The 18,399-nt window shown below is 39.0% G+C and overlaps 10 protein-coding genes across 10 annotated transcripts; 7 read left to right on the forward strand and 3 right to left on the reverse strand.

Annotated features, from left to right (window-relative positions):
- Nucleotides 1-283: 283 nt before the first annotated feature.
- On the forward strand, nt 284-1,507 carry PAF1 (Paf1p; the record flags this gene model as incomplete). The annotated part of the gene is made up of 1 exon (XM_022820053.1): nt 284-1,507. One exon carries the CDS (start codon nt 284-286, stop codon nt 1,505-1,507), a length of 1,224 nt encoding a protein of 407 aa, XP_022676554.1.
- Nucleotides 1,508-1,886: 379 nt separating this feature from the next.
- Nucleotides 1,887-2,774, forward strand: KLMA_50082 (S-formylglutathione hydrolase; the record flags this gene model as incomplete). The annotated part of the gene is made up of 1 exon (XM_022820054.1): nt 1,887-2,774. One exon carries the CDS (start codon nt 1,887-1,889, stop codon nt 2,772-2,774), a length of 888 nt encoding a protein of 295 aa, XP_022676555.1.
- Nucleotides 2,775-2,912: 138 nt separating this feature from the next.
- SAF1 (SCF ubiquitin ligase complex subunit SAF1) lies at nt 2,913-4,724 on the reverse strand (the record flags this gene model as incomplete). The annotated part of the gene is made up of 1 exon (XM_022820055.1): nt 2,913-4,724. The coding sequence occupies one exon, from the start codon at nt 4,722-4,724 to the stop codon at nt 2,913-2,915; it is 1,812 nt and encodes a 603-aa protein (XP_022676556.1).
- A 380-nt stretch (nt 4,725-5,104) lies between these two features.
- On the reverse strand, nt 5,105-7,714 carry DUG2 (glutamine amidotransferase subunit DUG2; the record flags this gene model as incomplete). The annotated part of the gene is made up of 1 exon (XM_022820056.1): nt 5,105-7,714. One exon carries the CDS (start codon nt 7,712-7,714, stop codon nt 5,105-5,107), a length of 2,610 nt encoding a protein of 869 aa, XP_022676557.1.
- An 833-nt stretch (nt 7,715-8,547) lies between these two features.
- On the forward strand, nt 8,548-10,263 carry UTP18 (Utp18p; the record flags this gene model as incomplete). Its single annotated transcript, XM_022820057.1, has 1 exon — nt 8,548-10,263. The coding sequence occupies one exon, from the start codon at nt 8,548-8,550 to the stop codon at nt 10,261-10,263; it is 1,716 nt and encodes a 571-aa protein (XP_022676558.1).
- A 378-nt stretch (nt 10,264-10,641) lies between these two features.
- On the forward strand, nt 10,642-11,079 carry MRPL27 (mitochondrial 54S ribosomal protein mL41; the record flags this gene model as incomplete). The annotated part of the gene is made up of 1 exon (XM_022820058.1): nt 10,642-11,079. The coding sequence occupies one exon, from the start codon at nt 10,642-10,644 to the stop codon at nt 11,077-11,079; it is 438 nt and encodes a 145-aa protein (XP_022676559.1).
- A 415-nt stretch (nt 11,080-11,494) lies between these two features.
- SSH1 (Ssh1p) lies at nt 11,495-13,113 on the reverse strand (the record flags this gene model as incomplete). The annotated part of the gene is made up of 2 exons (XM_022820059.1): nt 11,495-12,939; nt 13,104-13,113. 2 exons carry the CDS (start codon nt 13,111-13,113, stop codon nt 11,495-11,497), a joined length of 1,455 nt encoding a protein of 484 aa, XP_022676560.1.
- Nucleotides 13,114-13,783: 670 nt separating this feature from the next.
- Nucleotides 13,784-14,068, forward strand: MIC12 (Mic12p; the record flags this gene model as incomplete). Its single annotated transcript, XM_022820060.1, has 1 exon — nt 13,784-14,068. One exon carries the CDS (start codon nt 13,784-13,786, stop codon nt 14,066-14,068), a length of 285 nt encoding a protein of 94 aa, XP_022676561.1.
- Nucleotides 14,069-14,423: 355 nt separating this feature from the next.
- TAE1 (N-terminal protein methyltransferase) lies at nt 14,424-15,113 on the forward strand (the record flags this gene model as incomplete). Its single annotated transcript, XM_022820061.1, has 1 exon — nt 14,424-15,113. The coding sequence occupies one exon, from the start codon at nt 14,424-14,426 to the stop codon at nt 15,111-15,113; it is 690 nt and encodes a 229-aa protein (XP_022676562.1).
- A 1,089-nt stretch (nt 15,114-16,202) lies between these two features.
- Nucleotides 16,203-18,356, forward strand: RGD1 (GTPase-activating protein RGD1; the record flags this gene model as incomplete). The annotated part of the gene is made up of 1 exon (XM_022820062.1): nt 16,203-18,356. One exon carries the CDS (start codon nt 16,203-16,205, stop codon nt 18,354-18,356), a length of 2,154 nt encoding a protein of 717 aa, XP_022676563.1.
- Nucleotides 18,357-18,399: the final 43 nt, after the last annotated feature.

Raw genomic sequence — 18,399 nt, forward strand, 5'->3', positions numbered from 1 at the left:
TAACTCTGCTTGGAACCTATATATACGCGTCTCTTGTAAACACCATATGTAGTGTCAGAATAACTTGTCAGCTCAACTGAAATAGTACTAGGATTTATAAAAAAAATATAATAACCGGGTAACAAATTTTGTTCTGGTCGTTTTTGAAGATTCGACATACCCATCAAAAAATGTAGATGAAATATCTATTGAACTTTAGAACCATTGAAGTATGCAAAAGAAATATAGTAACAGATCTAAGTGAGCTTGTTCTAGTCCATTGAGGTTGAACCAAGGATTGAAAATGTCTAAACAAGAACTTATAGCCAAAATAAGATATGAAAATGAGCTCCCTGCTCCTCTCTTACCCCCAAAGATTATCAAGTATGAAAATACAGCAGATGAGGACGTTAGCTCGAGTAAACTAGTAACATCTTTATACACCAAGACCAATGTGACGTCTTTAATAAGTGTTGACCACGATTTAGGAATGCCTTTGGACCTCTTGACAATTCCTGGAGTTTTGAACCAACAAAACACCAGTGGGTTGTTTGGGTATGATAACATAAAGTTAAAGCAAGAAGACAGAGTACTTCTAAGAGATCCAAGAATGGATAAGGTTGCTAAGACCGATCTATCTAAGGTGACATTCTTGAGAAGAACAGAATATGTTTCAAGTGCAACTACTTCTAAGGCAGATAAGACGAAGAGAATATATTCTGAGCTAGAAAAGGAAGAAACTTTAACACCAGAACAGGTACTCGAGAAAATTGACTCTACGTTCTCACATACTACTGATGACATCGAGAAACTACATCATCCTATCAAGAAGAAGGTCAAGGCTGTGAAAACTTGGAACTTGCTACCCGATACCGTTGCCATGGATCAGGGTTATTTTGCGGTCAAATTCGTTGGCTCCGCTGCACTTGATAGTAAAGAAAAGGAAAAATACGATATGCGTACCGCCTTATTAAGACCAGTGGAATTAGAAGAAGATGAGTGGATCAGCGTTTACTCCGCAGATAAAGAGAGTTCTAACAAGATGGGTGAAAACTTGGAACAGCAAATTGACGAAATCACACATGATGATACTGTATATAAGTTCAAAAGGTTCAGAGATTTCGACATGAAACAAGTACAGCCTGAAAATCCATTAAGCGACTTAGTATTGAGATACGATAATGAAAAGGGAATTGTTTACTATAAGCCATTGCGCACAAAATTAGAATTAAGGAGAAGAAGAGTCAATGATGTGATAAGGCCTCTTGTGAGAGAACATAATTGGGATCAAATTAACGTTGTATTAAGAGCACCAACAACAAAGGAAACCAAGATGAGAGATGCTATTAGAATGAGATACGATCCAATAGATTTCCCAGCGCTTGACGACGATGAAAACGACGAGGAAGAAGAACCATCGAATGTAGAGGGTAACAATGCAACCAAGGTGGAAGAAAACGCTGCCGAAGAAGCAGAAAAACCAGTACAAAGTGAAACTGTAGAAGCAAAAACAGAAGAGTCTGTATAATGAACGTATTGTTGTGCCTTTTCTAACTTCGCAACAAAAAATCAATAAAACGGTAAAAATAAAAAATAGGAGTAAAACTCAAGTATGATAATTCATAAACTACTCTCTGATTGTGCCTAGCTGCATACCTGTGTGTATTAACTTTGTAAATTGTTCAACTACATCTGTAATTTAGCAACAATCATAAAATTGTAACCTATAAAAGTATCTTTTTCTTTTAGCACAGATCATTAAAGGTATAAAAAAAAAAAGGATATCAATTTCAAAAATTGCTTCTCATGAACCCTATCAAATGTAATGAATCGTAATTAATATATTAGGAAACGATAGACAATTGTGAACTGGATACCAGCCCACATTGCCAGTAAAATATTCAATCATGTCCTTGAAAATCAATTCAACTATCGGAGTTTGTGGTGGAAAGCTTTTAAAGCTCTCACATAAGTCACAATGCACAGGTACTAATATGGATGTTAATTTGTATTTGCCAAAACAATACTACAGTTCAAAAGAAGGTTCTAAGTTGATTCCTAGTATTTTGTATTTATCTGGGTTAACTTGCACACCACAAAATGCATCCGAGAAGGCTTTTTGGCAGATTCAGGCTGACAAGTATGGTTTTGCTGTTATATTTCCGGATACTTCCCCTAGAGGTGACGATGTTGACACCGACCCAGAGGAATCATGGGACTTTGGCCTTGGTGCAGGATTCTATTTGAATGCTACTGAAAAGCCATACTCTACGCACTACCACATGTACGACTACGTTCATAAGGAACTTCCTGAAGTTTTGTCTAAAGAGTTCGGTTCCAAAGTGGACTTCTTTGACAACATATCCATTACTGGACACTCCATGGGTGGTTATGGTGCATTATCTGGATTTTTGAAGAATATCAATAGATATAAATCATGTTCTGCCTTCGCTCCAATTGTGAACCCAAGTGTCGTGCCATGGGGTCAAAAAGCCTTCAAGGGCTATTTGGGTGCTGAAAACAAAGATGCCTGGGCTCAATACGACCCAGCAGAGCTTGTTAAGAAGGTTGAAAATACCAGTGGGAAGAAGATTTTGATCCATGTTGGTAGCAATGATCCATTTTTAGAAAAACAGTTGAAACCTGAATTACTCTTGGATGCAGCAAAAAACACTTCTTGGGAGGAAAAAATTGAACTGAACATTGTTGATGGATTCGACCATTCTTACTACTTCATTTCTACATTCGTTCCTACTCATGCGGAGTTTCATGCTAAATACTTAGGTTTAACTTAAGATGATTGATGAGCGAGCATTTAACGTAAATTTAAACAGGTATCATATATAATAACACTATAATGCGTCTTGTTTAGTACGTGGATTGTTCAAAGAGAAAAAAAACTGCATGAAAGTTTCTGTTAGTTTCTATTAGACTTAGTCTTTGATAACAATTGCTCCAGACTGCCAACCACCTGCGGTTACAGCAACACATGTACCATCTATCTCAACTTTCGTTGGCTTTTTAACCCTAACACTTCTAGATCTTTCGAAACTTCCGATGCCACTGGAGACAATGGAGTCTGGATTTCCGAGTCCGAGACAACCACACATCTCGCTTTCTAATCCCCATGTGTACACAGAACCATCATCTGATAATGCTATTACATGATAATCTCCGAAGGATAAAGAAATGATTTTGACGTTCGCGTCTATCTCGATTTTTGCGAGGGAAGAGTGTATGATTTCTCCATCTTTGATCTCTACAGTATAGCAAGTTTCACTAGTAAAGATAGCCAGAGTAGTGTTGGATGCTTGTATTTTTACCATTCTTCCTTCGATTGGAAGATCGACATATTTCTCAATGTCATTAGAATAGAGCCATAGTTTCTCTCCTTCGTTAGTAATATAAAACACAGCGTTGTCAGATCCACATGCAAAGTCCACAACTTTGCTGTCACCATTAACAGAGGCAGTTCCCGGAATAACTTTGTAATGTGCCTTGGCTGATCCTTCTATGCCCTTGGTTGCGTCCCTTGATTTCCAGACCACTAAACCAATGTCATATATGAAAACGCAATTGCAGTTCCACCCGCAACTGATCTTCAATATGGGATTTGTAGTCCTAGGAGGTAATCCTTCAAATAGTAGTTTTACTCCATGGTTGACTTCTCTACCATCCCATGAGTAAAGTTCGTTTTGGCTATCTAATGCAAGAAAATGAGATCTTCCAGAACTGACAGCAACAAAACGTATGCTTTCAATCAAAGATTCCTGGAAATCTTTCGGGTCTCTTACGTTGAATATGAACTTAGGAAACATTCGTCTGACTTGCTCATTTCCTGGTAGACACTTAGAACTTATTTCATTTAACCTCATTAAACTTTCATATATATCCTCGTGCTGATTAAAAGCTCCGGTCAAATTCGTTGTGTGTGCAGGGTTCCTCACTCTAACTGGATCACCAATGGAACCTAAAACTCTAAATGGACCACCTTGTATCAATGGTAAGCTTCTTTCTAATTCACGTATCGTTTCATCAATTGGTTGGAAGTCGCGCTCACCAGCTAGGGGTCCTGGGCCATTGTGTCCCCCATGATAAGTAGCGCCAGTAGAGTATAATTTTCCTGATTGCGTCAAAATTTGGAAAGAGAATCCTCCACCAGATATCTGAACAATGGATCTGTCATAATCATCAAGAAGTGAGCCCCTTGCATCTTCTTCTTCCTCAGCACCAGTCCAACTATTAGCTCGTCCTGATATTGGAATTGAGTGAAGCATCCATGGTATCTCCGTGGGTTTACAAACTCCGAATGTTAGACGTCTATCCAGTTGATTTATGGCATCTTGTGATAACCTTGAATTAGAACTCATGGTATAACCAAGTCTCCCGTGTTTCACACAGCCCCAGGTAAATACCGAACTACGGTATTTCCTTAAATTATATAGCTTGTCCCATGTTTGACCAGGATGAGTCTTCAATAGAATAGTTTCTCCACATGTGTGAAATTCATTTGAACCTTTAGAGATAAATGGCTCATCATTAGTATATGGATCACCAAAAGATTTTCTAAATAATTCATGCCATAGTATTGATGAGGTTCTATAATCTAATAGCTCATTGAAGTATCTATTTGTTAAAGATAAATTTTTAATATCTTTTGGAGTCAAATATGGTAGCAACAATTGTACGATGTCTGGGGGTAAACATTCTCTAATTCCACTAACCAGATCGTTTTTTAACTCCATGATTTACGTTCTTGACGTATTCTAGGAGTCTTTAATGTTATGTACTGTCTGAGGTAGTAATCTAGATGTAAAGACGTTGTTTGTATCATGACCTCGTTCTAGCTCACTACCTTTTTAAGGGAGTTGGGGAACTAATATATACGGGGATGTATTTTTGAAGAGCACTGTTTACCCGGATGACAGAATTCCAAAGGGTCCCTAAGTAAGCGGTGATGCCAGGAAAATGGACGCAACAGATTTTAATAATAATAGATTCGAAATCTTATATGAGCAGCACTCATGAGTTTGAATTAAATATTTGATTGAGCTAAGTATATTTATGCAATAGTGAGTATGGTTGATTATTAAATAGAAGTAGAAAAAAAAAAAAAAACTAAGCATTAAAGTCGATTGAAAGTTCTTACAAGAATGCTTCTCAATCTGTACCAGTTTTTCATTCTCAACTGCTCATTAGGTAGATGTGCTTTGTCACTGGATTGACCGCAAGGTATTTGAATTACTGGGGCTTCTAGGGTTTTCTCTAGGTACCTCACGCTTGGAATGGAACCACCTTCCCTCACCATTAAAGGTTCGACACCCCATTCTTTTGCGACCTCCTCTCTAATAACCTGGTAAGCAGTATTAGATGGATCCCCCAGCCATGCTTCCGCTTCATTCAATATTTTTATTGAAAGGTGGTTTTTGGTTTTCAACTTGGAAAAGCACGAGTGTAGATAGTTTTGTAAAGATTCTTTAATTTTATCCACGTCTTGCCCAGGTACCAGACGAATAGATATATCAACTGAGGCTGATTGTGGAATTACCGTTGGTTCTCCTGGTCCGCTAACAGTCATAGTGGTAACTGATAAAGATGGTCTAGTCCATTTAGCAATTAAACTCTCTACCGTTACAGATTCATGCAAATGTGCTCTCTCTACAATCTCATTCAATTGCGAAAGTTCTTTATCCGAAAGTGATTTGATGTTATCATAATAACCTGGTATTAATATACTTCCGTCATCTTTTTGAAGTTTTGAAATGATATTGATTAGATCGGCAGTTGGCTCGCGATGAACACCACCATCGAAACCAGAATGCCTATTAGGTTCGTCACTTGTGACGCTAACTTTCAGATTAACCATTCCTCTTAGACCGTAATTGAGGCATGGAATATTTTCATCAAGCCAGTATGAATTACTTAAAATAACCCAGTCTATTTTTTCGTTGAACCTATGCCTGTTTTCTTCAAGAGCTTCCTTGAAGCCAGCTGACCCATTTTCTTCTTGTCCCTCAATTATAAAGACTATGTCGTGGTCGAGCTCTCCATTATGTACAAGCTGTGCCACTGCGTACATGGCAGCTAATAGAGGAGCCTTGTTATCAGATACACCTCTTCCTTTGAGGAAACCATCTTCACACGTTAGTTTAAAGGGATCTGTTTTCCAGTCCTCCATATCAGCAGCAACAACATCATAATGACCATACCATACTATTCTTTTCCTTTCGACCGTAGATTTCGAGTTTCCTGAGAATACTGAATATATGATTGGATTTCCGCCATTCTTCACTGGGAGTAAATCACAATGTTTCGCACCTAATTTGAACAGCAATTGTTGGAAAAACGTAGCACAACGACGCCCTTCTAGTAGCTGTCTTGTGTCTGCCTTTCTTGAAACAGTTTGAAATTGAACAAGTGATGATAGGCTATGGAGCATATGATCATTATCCAAGAATGTTGTTGCTGACCATGAATTACGACGGTCTGTTTCCCAATTTTCATGGCTATGGATGCTCTCTTGACTGCTATTTACTAAGTCAGTAATATTCCATAGAACTAACGATCCATCATTACCTCCTGTAATTAGTCTGGTATAGGGGTTCTTAGTACATCCTTTACAAAGAATCTGGGAGCTCAAAATGCTGCCTTGGTGCCCACGCCAATGATATATATCATCCTGAAAGAACTTTGTAATACCGTGCTTTTGGGAAGCAAATATGTGATCACGACACACTGCTAAAGAGGAAATGTCACTATAATCGTCGCTCTGTAGGGTACTAACTAGTTGGTTTGTGTTCAAGTCCCATATTTTTACGATACCATCAGTAAGCCCAACATATAGGAAAGGAAACTCGATATATTGGGAAAGAACTGGTTCCTCGTTATCCAATTCTGAAATTAGGTACAATGACGCAGAATGGTCTGTTTCAGAGTTGGAATCTGTTTGCAATGACCACACCTTAGAGATTCCATCTCCACCCCCGGAAATAATATATTGCGTCTTCTCCTTAACATTTAAATAAACAGGCAAAGTGTCCCTGCGTGATTCAAGCTTCACAATGGAGTATATAAAACCATTATGAGCAAATGGCAGTATGTTTGAAGAAGGAACTTGTAGTATTTGCCCTTGTGATTCATCTTCGCCATTTGACATGGATAATGTTCGGCTTTTCATTGTATTCAATGATTCGCTGGATTTGTCAGACATTATTAGCTGCTGTTGTGGTCCTTTAGAGTCAAAAAACTTATCAAATCGTAGATGTGGCAACATTGCATAGTCTTCTTGTGCGTGTTTGTGTTTCGATACATTAGCAACATAGAGTAAAGATGCGTTTTGAGAGCCAAATACGACTAGGTCCAATTCATCAATATAAGTGAGAGAAAATATATCACCAATGTCCATCAGCGAGTATATTGTAATCATTTCTTTCACGCTAAGTCTGTAATCTTCAGGGCCTCCTCTAACAGACCATACTCTAACCAGAGAGTCTGCCCCACCGCTGAATAAATATTCTTCATCCACCGATTTGGTCAAACATAAAACACTAGATCTTGTGTTGGTTTCTTCTGAGACACCCAAATATATCGTGTGGATAAGATTATAAGTACTCAAGTCTATGCAAAGAATTTTTGAGTCTTGTGTCCCAGCAAACAAAAGCTTCTTTTTAGGGAAGATTACTGTTGATAATATGCAAAAGTCATGGCTCCACTTGTGTAATTGTGGGGGACTCATTTCGCCTTTGACCTTTTTAATTAATATATATCACACAACGATTCTATCCAAGATATATTGCCTCAGTCTGAATTCATAGATTAACAAATAGCTTTGGTTTTATATTATTCATTTTATTGTCAGGCTATCATAATGATTCATTTGATGTTTTCGTTTCGAGATTACCGAAAATGCCACATTTTTTCAAAAAAAAAAAAATCGTCATGATTTGATTTAAGTCTGGTTTTGACATAATACAATGGCATGTGGAACAAATGATCAGAAGAAGGTTGTTGAAGCTAGTTGTAATAAGCTTTGTACCCTAAATATAATTTGTTGAGAATGCGCTACGTTTTGGGGTACATAATGCATCATCTGATTTCAACTTTGTAATTCTAAAAATGACTTTGAGATTTTCATTCGTAGTTTAGTAGTCAAATATCGTGAAACAAGAATAATTGTCAATTTACACACAAAAAGCAGTTTAAGAAAGCAAAATTGAACAATTTTTTAAATTATAGACTTCTACAATGATTCCAAACTCATTATAGAACCCATATCGAATTTGCACAGATATTTTATCACAACTTGTCCCTTGTTTCCTTAATTTATGCTATAATTGAAGAAGTAAAATCCGTACACCACAAATAAATCGTTTCTTTTATGGTGCTTATAGTATCAAAAATTTTTCAATAGGTTTTGAAGTGTAAACCGAAGCTCATCGCCCTGTAGCTCATCTCATCTCAACTCATCTCATCTCTTGAAGAAGAAGCTTATTAGTGTTAATTCGGTAGTTATAGGACCTTTGCCAGGCTTGGAGAGATCAAAACTTGCGTACAATCATAGCAACTACTATGGACCATCCAATCCCCCCACCAGATGAAGAAGAGTTATTACTCTCTAAGTTAGTTTTTGGTGATAATACCGACTTCTACAACGAGTTGCAGAATGTTGACTTGAATGTGAATAGCGATGAAGATGCAGCCGAATACGAACAAAACAGCGATTCTGAAGCCTCGGAAAATGGTGCAGAAAATGATGATATAGGAAAAATCATGGACGACCAACTTTTCTTTGTCGATGATGGGGCAGAAGCAGGTCAAGATGCAGACGCCATGGACATTGATTCAGAAGATGAGCATGAGGATGAAGCCGGCTATGACGATAGTGATGAGTATTCTGATGAGGAGCAAGATGCATGGGTTGACTCTGATGATGAAAGATTACAGATAAATATCACTGAAACTAACAGGTCGAAGAAACTCAGGACCTCATACGTTGAATCTCAAATCAATGGACGGGATTATGTGCAAAGATTAAGATCGCAATTTGAAAAAATATATCCAAAGCCAACTTGGGTGGAAGATGAGGATGATAGTGAAATAAACGATGACAGTGAAAGTGACAGCGATGAATATGAAAATGTGTTGAACGGAGATGTTAATGCATTGTCTAAAATTCTACAAAGTACTTATAATTACACAGAAAAGAGTTCTAAATTGCTTCCGCCTAAAACTCTTGATATTACTAGACTAAAAGATGCAAACGCAACCCACCCATCGCGTTCAGCAATCCAATCGTTGTCTTTCCACCCAACAAAGCCAATTTTATTGACCGGTGGTTATGACAGAACCTTAAGAATATATCACATTGATGGTAAAAGCAATCATTTGGTTACTTCAGTCCACATAAAAGGAACTCCAGTACAAACCTGTTGCTTCTACTCTTCTCAAGACGGAAAGGAACAAAAGGTCTTCACTGGTGGTAGAAGACGTTACATGCATTCGTGGGATTTATCCAACAACAATACTTCTGTAGCCAAGATTGACAAGATTTCTCGGCTATATGGTCATCAAGATACACAAAGATCTTTCGAAAAGTTCAAGTTGGCCCATTTCCAAGATGCGTATGGAAACCGTCATGGTTTAATCTGTTTACAAGGTAATAATGGTTGGATTAACATTCTACACGCATCTACTGGTGTATGGCTACAAGGTTGTAAGATAGAAGGTGTTATTTCAGATTTCTGCATTGATTACAAAACGGCTCAACATGGAAAGTTTATAACTGTTCTAATTGCTGTAAACACGTACGGAGAAGTGTGGGAATTCGACCTAAATAACAGTGGTAAGACTATTCGTAGATGGAAGGATGACGGTGGTGTAGGAATTACTAAGATCCAAGTAGGCGGTGGTACATCTATCTATTCTCCAAAACAAAGAATCATTCAAAACAGATGGATTGCAATTGGTTCGGAATCTGGGTTTGTCAATGTATATGATAGACAAAGTGACTCTCAGCGGCCAGTATGCACACTAGATCAGTTAACGACTACTATCTCATCACTTGAGTTCTCTCCTGATGGTCAAATGCTATGCATGGCAAGTAGAGCTACAAAAGATGCCCTAAGGCTGGTACATTTAGCTACAGGAACTGTGTTCTCTAATTGGCCAACAAGTGGCACTCCATTAGGTAAAGTTACTAGTGTTATGTTCAGTCCACAAGGAACAATGTTAGCAGTTGGTAACGAACAAGGTAAAGTAAGATTATGGAGATTAAATCACTACTAAGATGAAACTAAAGATGGTTTAATAATAAATATCTAAATATTAATACTGCATAAATATCTCCTAGAATAGAGGGTACCAAAAAAGCCAACAGTAACAAGGGAAATAACCTTCATAGAGAGGCTGCTAGGCTTTACATACACTTATTTTAATGGGTTTTACTGAATGGACCTTCAGGTTTAACATTACCCGGACATTTATTTACATAATAAAAATTTTCTTGTCTCAAGAACTGGCATCAAAATCTCAAAAGCTTTAAGAAATAACCGATGAGTTTTCTGACAAACGTGAGTGATTGTTGTTCGTAAGCTCAACCCAGGTTATTGGTATTCCATTTAATAACTAACCGAATTAAACCTCAAACAGGTTAACAAATTATCAATGAGAGCAACATCTCCTAGCTTTTTCCAACAGACTCCCCTCACACAACTAACTAGGCCATGGAAGAAATATCGTGATGGTACCCTCTTCTACGGTCAATCAAAGGTGGGTAACAAGCGTCTCCCCCTAACTACTAAAGATGGTAACAAGTCAATGTATAAGGGTACTCGTTCATCTGGTATTGGTAGACACACGAAGTTTGGTGACTATAAGATCAACTGGAACAGGGTGCGTACTTATGTTGTTCCAAAGAATTTCAACACTGATTTGAAACCACTATTATCTCACAACTTACCAGAACTAAAACACCAATTCACTGGATATCAGAAAGGTTACACGGATCCAAAACTTTATTTTGAGAAGCTAGAGAAATATGTCAAAGAGGGGAAAACTCAAAGTGAAGCAACCAATGTTGATTGTTATGTAGAAAGAGGATAATCTTATTCCCTTAGAAATGGGAAAGTACAATTGACGACGAAAAATTTGATCGCTCATTAATCATGTATATAGGGCAATAAACAGGGGTATATAATTTTACTTTTAATAGTTTATTTGACGCAAATCCATAGTATAATAATATATTATTCGTATGTATATATAAGCCAAAAAAACAAACAGACACTGGAGCATAGCGTGGAAGAGATTGAAAATTATGACGATAAAAACAATGTACCCTTATATTGATAATGGGGAGGGGGGGGAATGAGGTTCTATACAGTATTATAAAATCGCGTCAATCAATTTATTTACTTATTTAGTGTTTGTGCTTTGTGCTTTGTATTTGATATAGAGATATTTTAGAAGTGTTTGTATGATTCTTCTAAACGATCGTTTGTTTGTTCTAGGAGAACGTTTAAGCTACTCTACCACCTAGCATTTGGGCAATAGTACTTTGACTACCGTTTTGTTGGAATTCCACGGTGACAATTTCTAAGATGGCGAATACACTTGTAACTGCAACAACGATACCAGCAGCCTTACCCTTCAAACCAAGTAGTTCACCAACGGACACCAAGGCAGCCAAAGCAGCTGCACCAGTAGCGGAAGCTACAGGAATAATTCTAATCAATTCCTTAGAAGCATCTCTGTGACCAGCCAAGGCAACATCTTGTTCTTTGAACTGTTTTCCGACGTCACGAGCAGAAGAGCCGGAAATGTCTTGCCAGTTGGTAGCGAACCAAACACCAGTAACAATCAAGAAAGCTGGGAATGTGATCAAAGACAATGGTTGTGTAATTAGTGCTGCAAGAGAGGTTGGTGGGGCCAACAAAGACAATGGGAATCTTGGAACGTAAAAGAATTCAGTTGCTTGGTAACCTCCAAACAATTTGTTGATGATAGAACCATCCTTGTTACCACCGATCAATTGGATGACAGCAAAGGCTAGGATATGGATGTAGAACAATAGGGAGTAAGAGAATAGAACAGATAGACCACCAGTGTACAACAACTTGATAGGGTAGATGTTAGTCATACCTCTAGCCTTGGTAGATCTAATAGATAGTTCGTTTCTGACGTTTTGTAAGTAACAGATGGCGGCACCGATAACAATAACAAGCAAGCCAGAAGTCAAGTTTGGCAAGTAGTCTCTTTGGAAGGCATTGACGATAGCACCAGTGAAGGTCTTGTGCTTAGCACGGAGTCCCTGGAGCAGATTGATGATAGCACCCCTTGGTTCGGTGTGACCTTCTTGGTCAACAGGGAATTGTTGGATGCCGAACAAGTCGTCAACCAAGGAGGTAGACAATGAGATTGCAACAATGGACATCGATCCGGAAGCGAAACCATGACCCTTGTCGACAACTTCCACCAACAAAGTAATGAAGAAACCAGCACCGATCAATTGGGCGTTGATAAGCAATTTGGCCATTAGAGACAAGTTCTCGCCATAGTAACCGGATGCAATAAAGATGTTAGCCAAGATAGCGTATGTAGCAATGGAGATAACTTTGGTCAATGTTTGGAAAAGCTCTCTGTCCGTTCTTTGGTTAAAGTTCACCTTGATTGTCTTGAAACCAGCCAACAATTGCAAAATCAACGCAGTGGCAACCGGAGGGAAGATACCAAACTCAAGCAAGGTCTTTGGTTCCGCTGCAAACACACCACGTAAGAAGAAAATTGGATCCTTCACGGCCACAGACTCTTTGCTGATACCTGCTAGAGGGAATTGACTGAACAAGTATATCAAAGCCGTGGTCAAGGTGAAAACAACCTTTTCATCGAAAGGTAAGTTCTCGTATGGAATCTCAATCTCTGGAAGGAAAGCCATAAATGGCTTAGCCAAATCAATCAAACAGACTGTCGCGCAAAAATAGTCACCAACGTAACTTAACTTGTTAGTATTCTTTTCTAATAGCAAAGAACAATAAAATGAAATGAAATGAAATAAAATAAAACAGAACTAAAAAACCATAGTTGGAATGTCCTCTCTATCTATAACCTTCTGCAACTTGTATACATACAGCCTGCCATTTGGTAGATATTCGAATGCTAGTGTCCAATTGAGTTTCTATTCGCTAGCAAAGCCTTTTTCTCTTTCTAATATGCTGTGAACCTTTGGTAATTAGTTAGTTATGGCTGTATAGTTTTTCTATGCTCCACTTTTTTCAATATTGTCGACTCGACTCGACTCGACTCGCTCGCATACACAGTGTGTGTGTGTGCGGCAGTTTTTTTTTTTTTTTTTTTTCCTTCTCTACCAAAATTCCAAAAATTCAGTTTTCACTGTCGACCAGCAAGCAAACAAGCGGCCTGCGGCTGAGTTACCGGCCATAGCCCTGAGCCGTGCGAAGGGCGATAAACGAGAGAGCGAAAAAAATGAAAATTGAAAATGGAAAGACAAACATCAGCAGCAGCAGCGACCATCCATACCATACAAAAAGTCACGATCGACGGGTGCGGGCCAGAGGGGGGGGGGAAGGCTTCAAAACCAGTCATGTGAATATCAGGTGGTATACACGTGACACACAAATCTTCAGAATCCCAAATAAAAAAAAAAAAAAAAGAGAATGAAGAATAACCTACCACACAGAACAGGATCAACACAGAAATACCTAAATTCTTGTGCAACTATACACATTATATAAGTATACACAGTTTTGCCCCACCAAACGCGTTCGGTAAACCAAACCACACAAACAGCATGTCCAAGATTCTAAAATTGACAGGATTCACTACTCTAAGCACGCTTTTGGGAGTGTCGTACTACTACTATGTGATTGACAGACCTATATACCAAAACACCGGTTTGTACAAAACCAGCAAGCAAGTCGAGCGGGTTATTGATAACAAGGCCGAGTTTGTGTATGAACGTATGGGGCTCGAACCACAACTCGTAGTTCAGAGACCATTTACGGAGACGGTGAAGGATATCTGGAACAAAGAGGTCCGTAATACGGCCAACTGGTTGTACTCCTGGGGGAGATAGACAATGCAATGCAATTGAACACAAACACAAATATTCTACTGTATATAGTTGTGTGACACATACATAAATAAGATAACGAAAATACAATTGGTCATATTCACGATACTAGCCGGTAAGGACCCCGCCTGGTCTTGGACCTCTGTAGTGGCCTTGCCCTGCGCATTTTTTTATGCCTATACTTTCCCATGTATGTCTGAATATATATAAAAAAAAAAAAAAAGCACTGTGAATAATTAGATTTAAAGCTGGACGTGCCCAAGACAAAGGCATCGGCTGCAGCTTCAAGAGTAAACAGCAGCATTGGAAACTAGAAGCGCACAAGCACATATTGGTTATCATACATAGGATAATAGACATGACTACTCCAGATGCTCACATTAACTACAAAGACGCTATAGACTACTGGACCAGTGTCCCAGCTACAGTCGATGGTGTATTGGGTGGATACGGCGATGAGACACCGTTACCCAACATGGATGTGCACGGTTCGATGCATTTCGTGAGGAAACTCAAGTCCAGAATGATTGCTGATCCAGGTGCTAAGTACAGTTGCGATATTGGTGCGGGAATCGGAAGAGTGACCAAAAACTTCCTAAGCAAAATCAGCGATAAAGTGGACTTGGTTGAGCCAGTCGTGCCATTTGTAGAACAGGCCCATAAGGAGTTGGAGCCGTTGAAGAAGGAGGGGAAGATTGGCGAAATTTTCCAGATTGGAATGCAAGACTGGGTCCCCGAGGAAAACAAGTATTGGCTAATCTGGTGTCAGTGGTGCGTGGGCCATCTGCCAGACGACCAATTAGTTCAATTCTTCGAGAGATGCAAGAAGGGTCTCCAGAAGAACGGAACCATTGTCGTTAAAGAAAACAACACTGTCGGAGAGGACGACTTCGACCCGGTAGACAGCAGTGTCACAAGGTCTGATGAAAAGTTCCAAAAGCTCTTCAAGGAAGCTGGCCTAAAGATGATCGCTACCGAAAAACAAAAAGGCCTACCGGAAGGTTTGTACCCAGTACGAATGTACGCATTAAAGCCCATCACTGAGTAGTACAACATACGCAAATGCTAACTTACGTATATTTTACATAGACAAAAAGAAAAATAAAATAATAACCCACCCCAGACGCTTCATAAAGATCAAGGAGAGTAAAGTAAGAATTTGTTCTACTGTTGTCACATTATTCAGATAGGAGCGAAAGACTAAATTCGATGAATTTTTATCTTCATATAGGAAGTTATCCTTATCAGTTGAACTATGCACTGAAGGAAATGTATCATCATTAAAAGTGTAAAGTGACAAGAAAGAGCCAAAATTAACCTCTCGAACAGATATCCTACAGGACAGTGCTTCTGCACTTTCCTACACGATACCACTGGAGAGCCTTTGACCTGTAGCTGCTTTGCGGTTCTAGGTTTGGGCGTTAGCCCTTGGCTTTCCTTTCTTTTCCATTTCATCCATTCTCTAATATGGGAGATGAGGCCAGGTCTTAACGGGAAATTTTTCACCGCCTTTTATACTCTGCATTTGAAAAAAGTACAGACCAACATATCTTGATCCTAGACACATATTAGGGCTTCAGAGCAGAAAAAAACATAGGAAAGAAAAGAATACGCCCAGCTGTACCACTGTTGTTGTTGTTGGGACATTCCAACGAAATGTGTAGAAGCACCCGTTCTGACATCAACACAGAATGAGAGAGCATTTGCCCGATTTAAAGTCACGTGCCAGAAAAAGACGATGATGATGATGATATAGATGATATAGATGATGAAGATCACATTTTACGGAAGAATGTCCGTTCCCGTGAAACATTAAACTCCAAACACGATAAAGCTATTTTTGTATACGTAATAATATAATATAATATAATATAATACATATATATATATGTTTAAGCACGATGGAAAGATGGAAAAAAAGAAGGCAAATACAGACAGTAAGAGAGCTGTTCAACGGTCTGAGGCTTCGGAAGTGATCGTAACTAGATCCTAAATATTGGATTTTGGGGTTTTCGCGAGACTTTTAGATCAAAGTATAGCTGTTTTCTTCGGGGTCTATTTTGTTTGATTGAAAAGTGCGATCTGCGCTTTAGTATTAATTAGTATACTCGAGTTTAACTGTTAAGACAGAGGCAATATGAGTGCTGTGAATAGCGGGGAACCTAAGCCGGAGAATCCCGGTGCGAGTTCGTCATCTGGAAGCGAATTGCTTCAGCGAGAGGAAGTGAAGAAGGTTCTCTCGTCAGATATCGCAATTAACGCCTTATTGTCAAGGCTGAAGAGTTCACTTCTAACGTGCGAAGAGTTCACCAAGTTTGTGAGGAAGAAGTACCTGTACGAGGAAGAACATGCACAGGAGATGACCAAGACTACCAAACACTTTTTCCAGCAGTCGGGCCACTCGGGACTTTCGCGTTCCATCCATCAACTGTTGGAATTCGACAACAAGCTTTCGCAGGTCAAGGTGTCTTACGTGCGGGCATTGCAAAAGATATACGATGAGTTAACAGCCTTGCTGTTGACCGTTACTAAGACCAGAAAATCAGTGAAAGAGAGAAGTAGAAGGCTAGAGAAAGATGTCTCCGATGCCATTCACTCCGCAGAAAAGGCCAAATCCAGGTACATCTCTCTATGCCAGGATTGGGAAAAGTTGAGACTTGCCGACCCAACCAAGACTAAGTTAACTTTAAGAGGATCCAAGACAACAAAGGAACAAGAAGAGGATCTACAAAGAAAAATTGACAACGCCGATATTGAGTACAAGCAAAAAGTGGATCACTCAAATTCTTTGAGAAACACGTTCCTTAGTAGAGAACGTCCTCAAATTGTGTCTGAACTAACCGATCTGATCTTAGAAATGGACACAGCTATGTCTATCCAGTTGCAAAAATACACTATATGGACCGAAAATATGATCTTAAATAGCGGTGTTTCGATTAACCCAGTCGATGGTAACTCAAAGTCTATGAGGAATGCAGCAACTTCTATGAACAACGAACTTGACCTTTACAATTCTTTAAACAAATATAACACCTCAAAGTCTGCGTCAATGGTAAATAAAAATCTCATCCCAGTTGAATACAAGAAACATCCATCAATGGCAAAATCGTACACTTCGTCTGCTATGGGCGGCAGCAGCACATTCGGCAAGATATCCGGACCTTCCAATTTTGTTGTTAACACATCAAAGAACTCTTTACCAAAAAGAGTGATGTCTACTCAAAACGAGTCTCCATTTGTCGCGTCTTCTGCTTCTACCGGGCTAGGAGGCACTGTATCACCACAAAACCACAATGTTCAGCCTTCATCAGCATCAAGCGGACATTCGCAAATGTCAAGCAATGGAAATTCTATAACACCATCATCTTCAAGGCCACTTAAATCCATGGTTGACATTGCTATCCCATCCAGTGCTCCTGCTACTGGATACGGTTCAAATACCAATGGCTCATCAGGTCCAGCTCCTAATTCTGCTCCCAGCCAAGTGAATAACAGTAACGGTTCCGGGAATGGCATAAGTAATGGAATTGGAAATGACAGTAATCAAGACTTTCCAACTCTCGACCCAGGTGCGAATGCTCGCCAAACTAGCATCGCTCATTCCATTGCAACCACTACTGACACAATGAATAGGCCTACTTCGACTGTACAAACCATCGGATCTTTACCTCCTGGCACTACAAAGGACTTTAAAACTTTTGGTATGCCATTGGAAAATTTGCTGGACTACGATCAAGATCTGGTTCCAGCTATTGTTCGTCAATGTATTTACGTTGTTGACAAGTACGGGTTGGATTTAGAAGGTATTTATCGTAAATCTGCTAACGTTCTGGACGTATCCAGACTAAAAAGTGAGATAGATAAGGATCCTTCCAATATATTCATGATTCTTCCCTCCAAAAATTACACCGACTCTGATATATACTTAGTTGGTTCATTGTTAAAGACCTTCTTTGCCAATCTACCAGACACCTTGATGCCTAGGGAAATGACTGATGAAATCAAGACATGTTTATCCATAGATGATCCAACTACTAGGAGGAACTATATGCATGGGATCATCTACAAACTACCCGATGGTCAATATTGGACAATCAGAGCTTTGATATTCCATTTGAAGCGTGTCTTAGAACACGAAGCTCAAAATAGAATGGGATTAAAAGCTCTTTGTATTATTTGGGGTCCAACAATAATATCACCCAATAATGAAGACCTGAATGACGTTAATTACCAGATAAGTGCAATGAGGCTCTTGTTCGATGTGGCGGACCAAGCATTTGAACCTGAGTAAACATATCGATATTATCAAAATATAGATTATAAAAACTACTCGT

This window comes from Kluyveromyces marxianus, chromosome 5 (genome assembly GCF_001417885.1).
Source record: "Kluyveromyces marxianus DMKU3-1042 DNA, complete genome, chromosome 5".
NCBI lineage: Eukaryota > Fungi > Ascomycota > Saccharomycetes > Saccharomycetales > Saccharomycetaceae > Kluyveromyces > Kluyveromyces marxianus.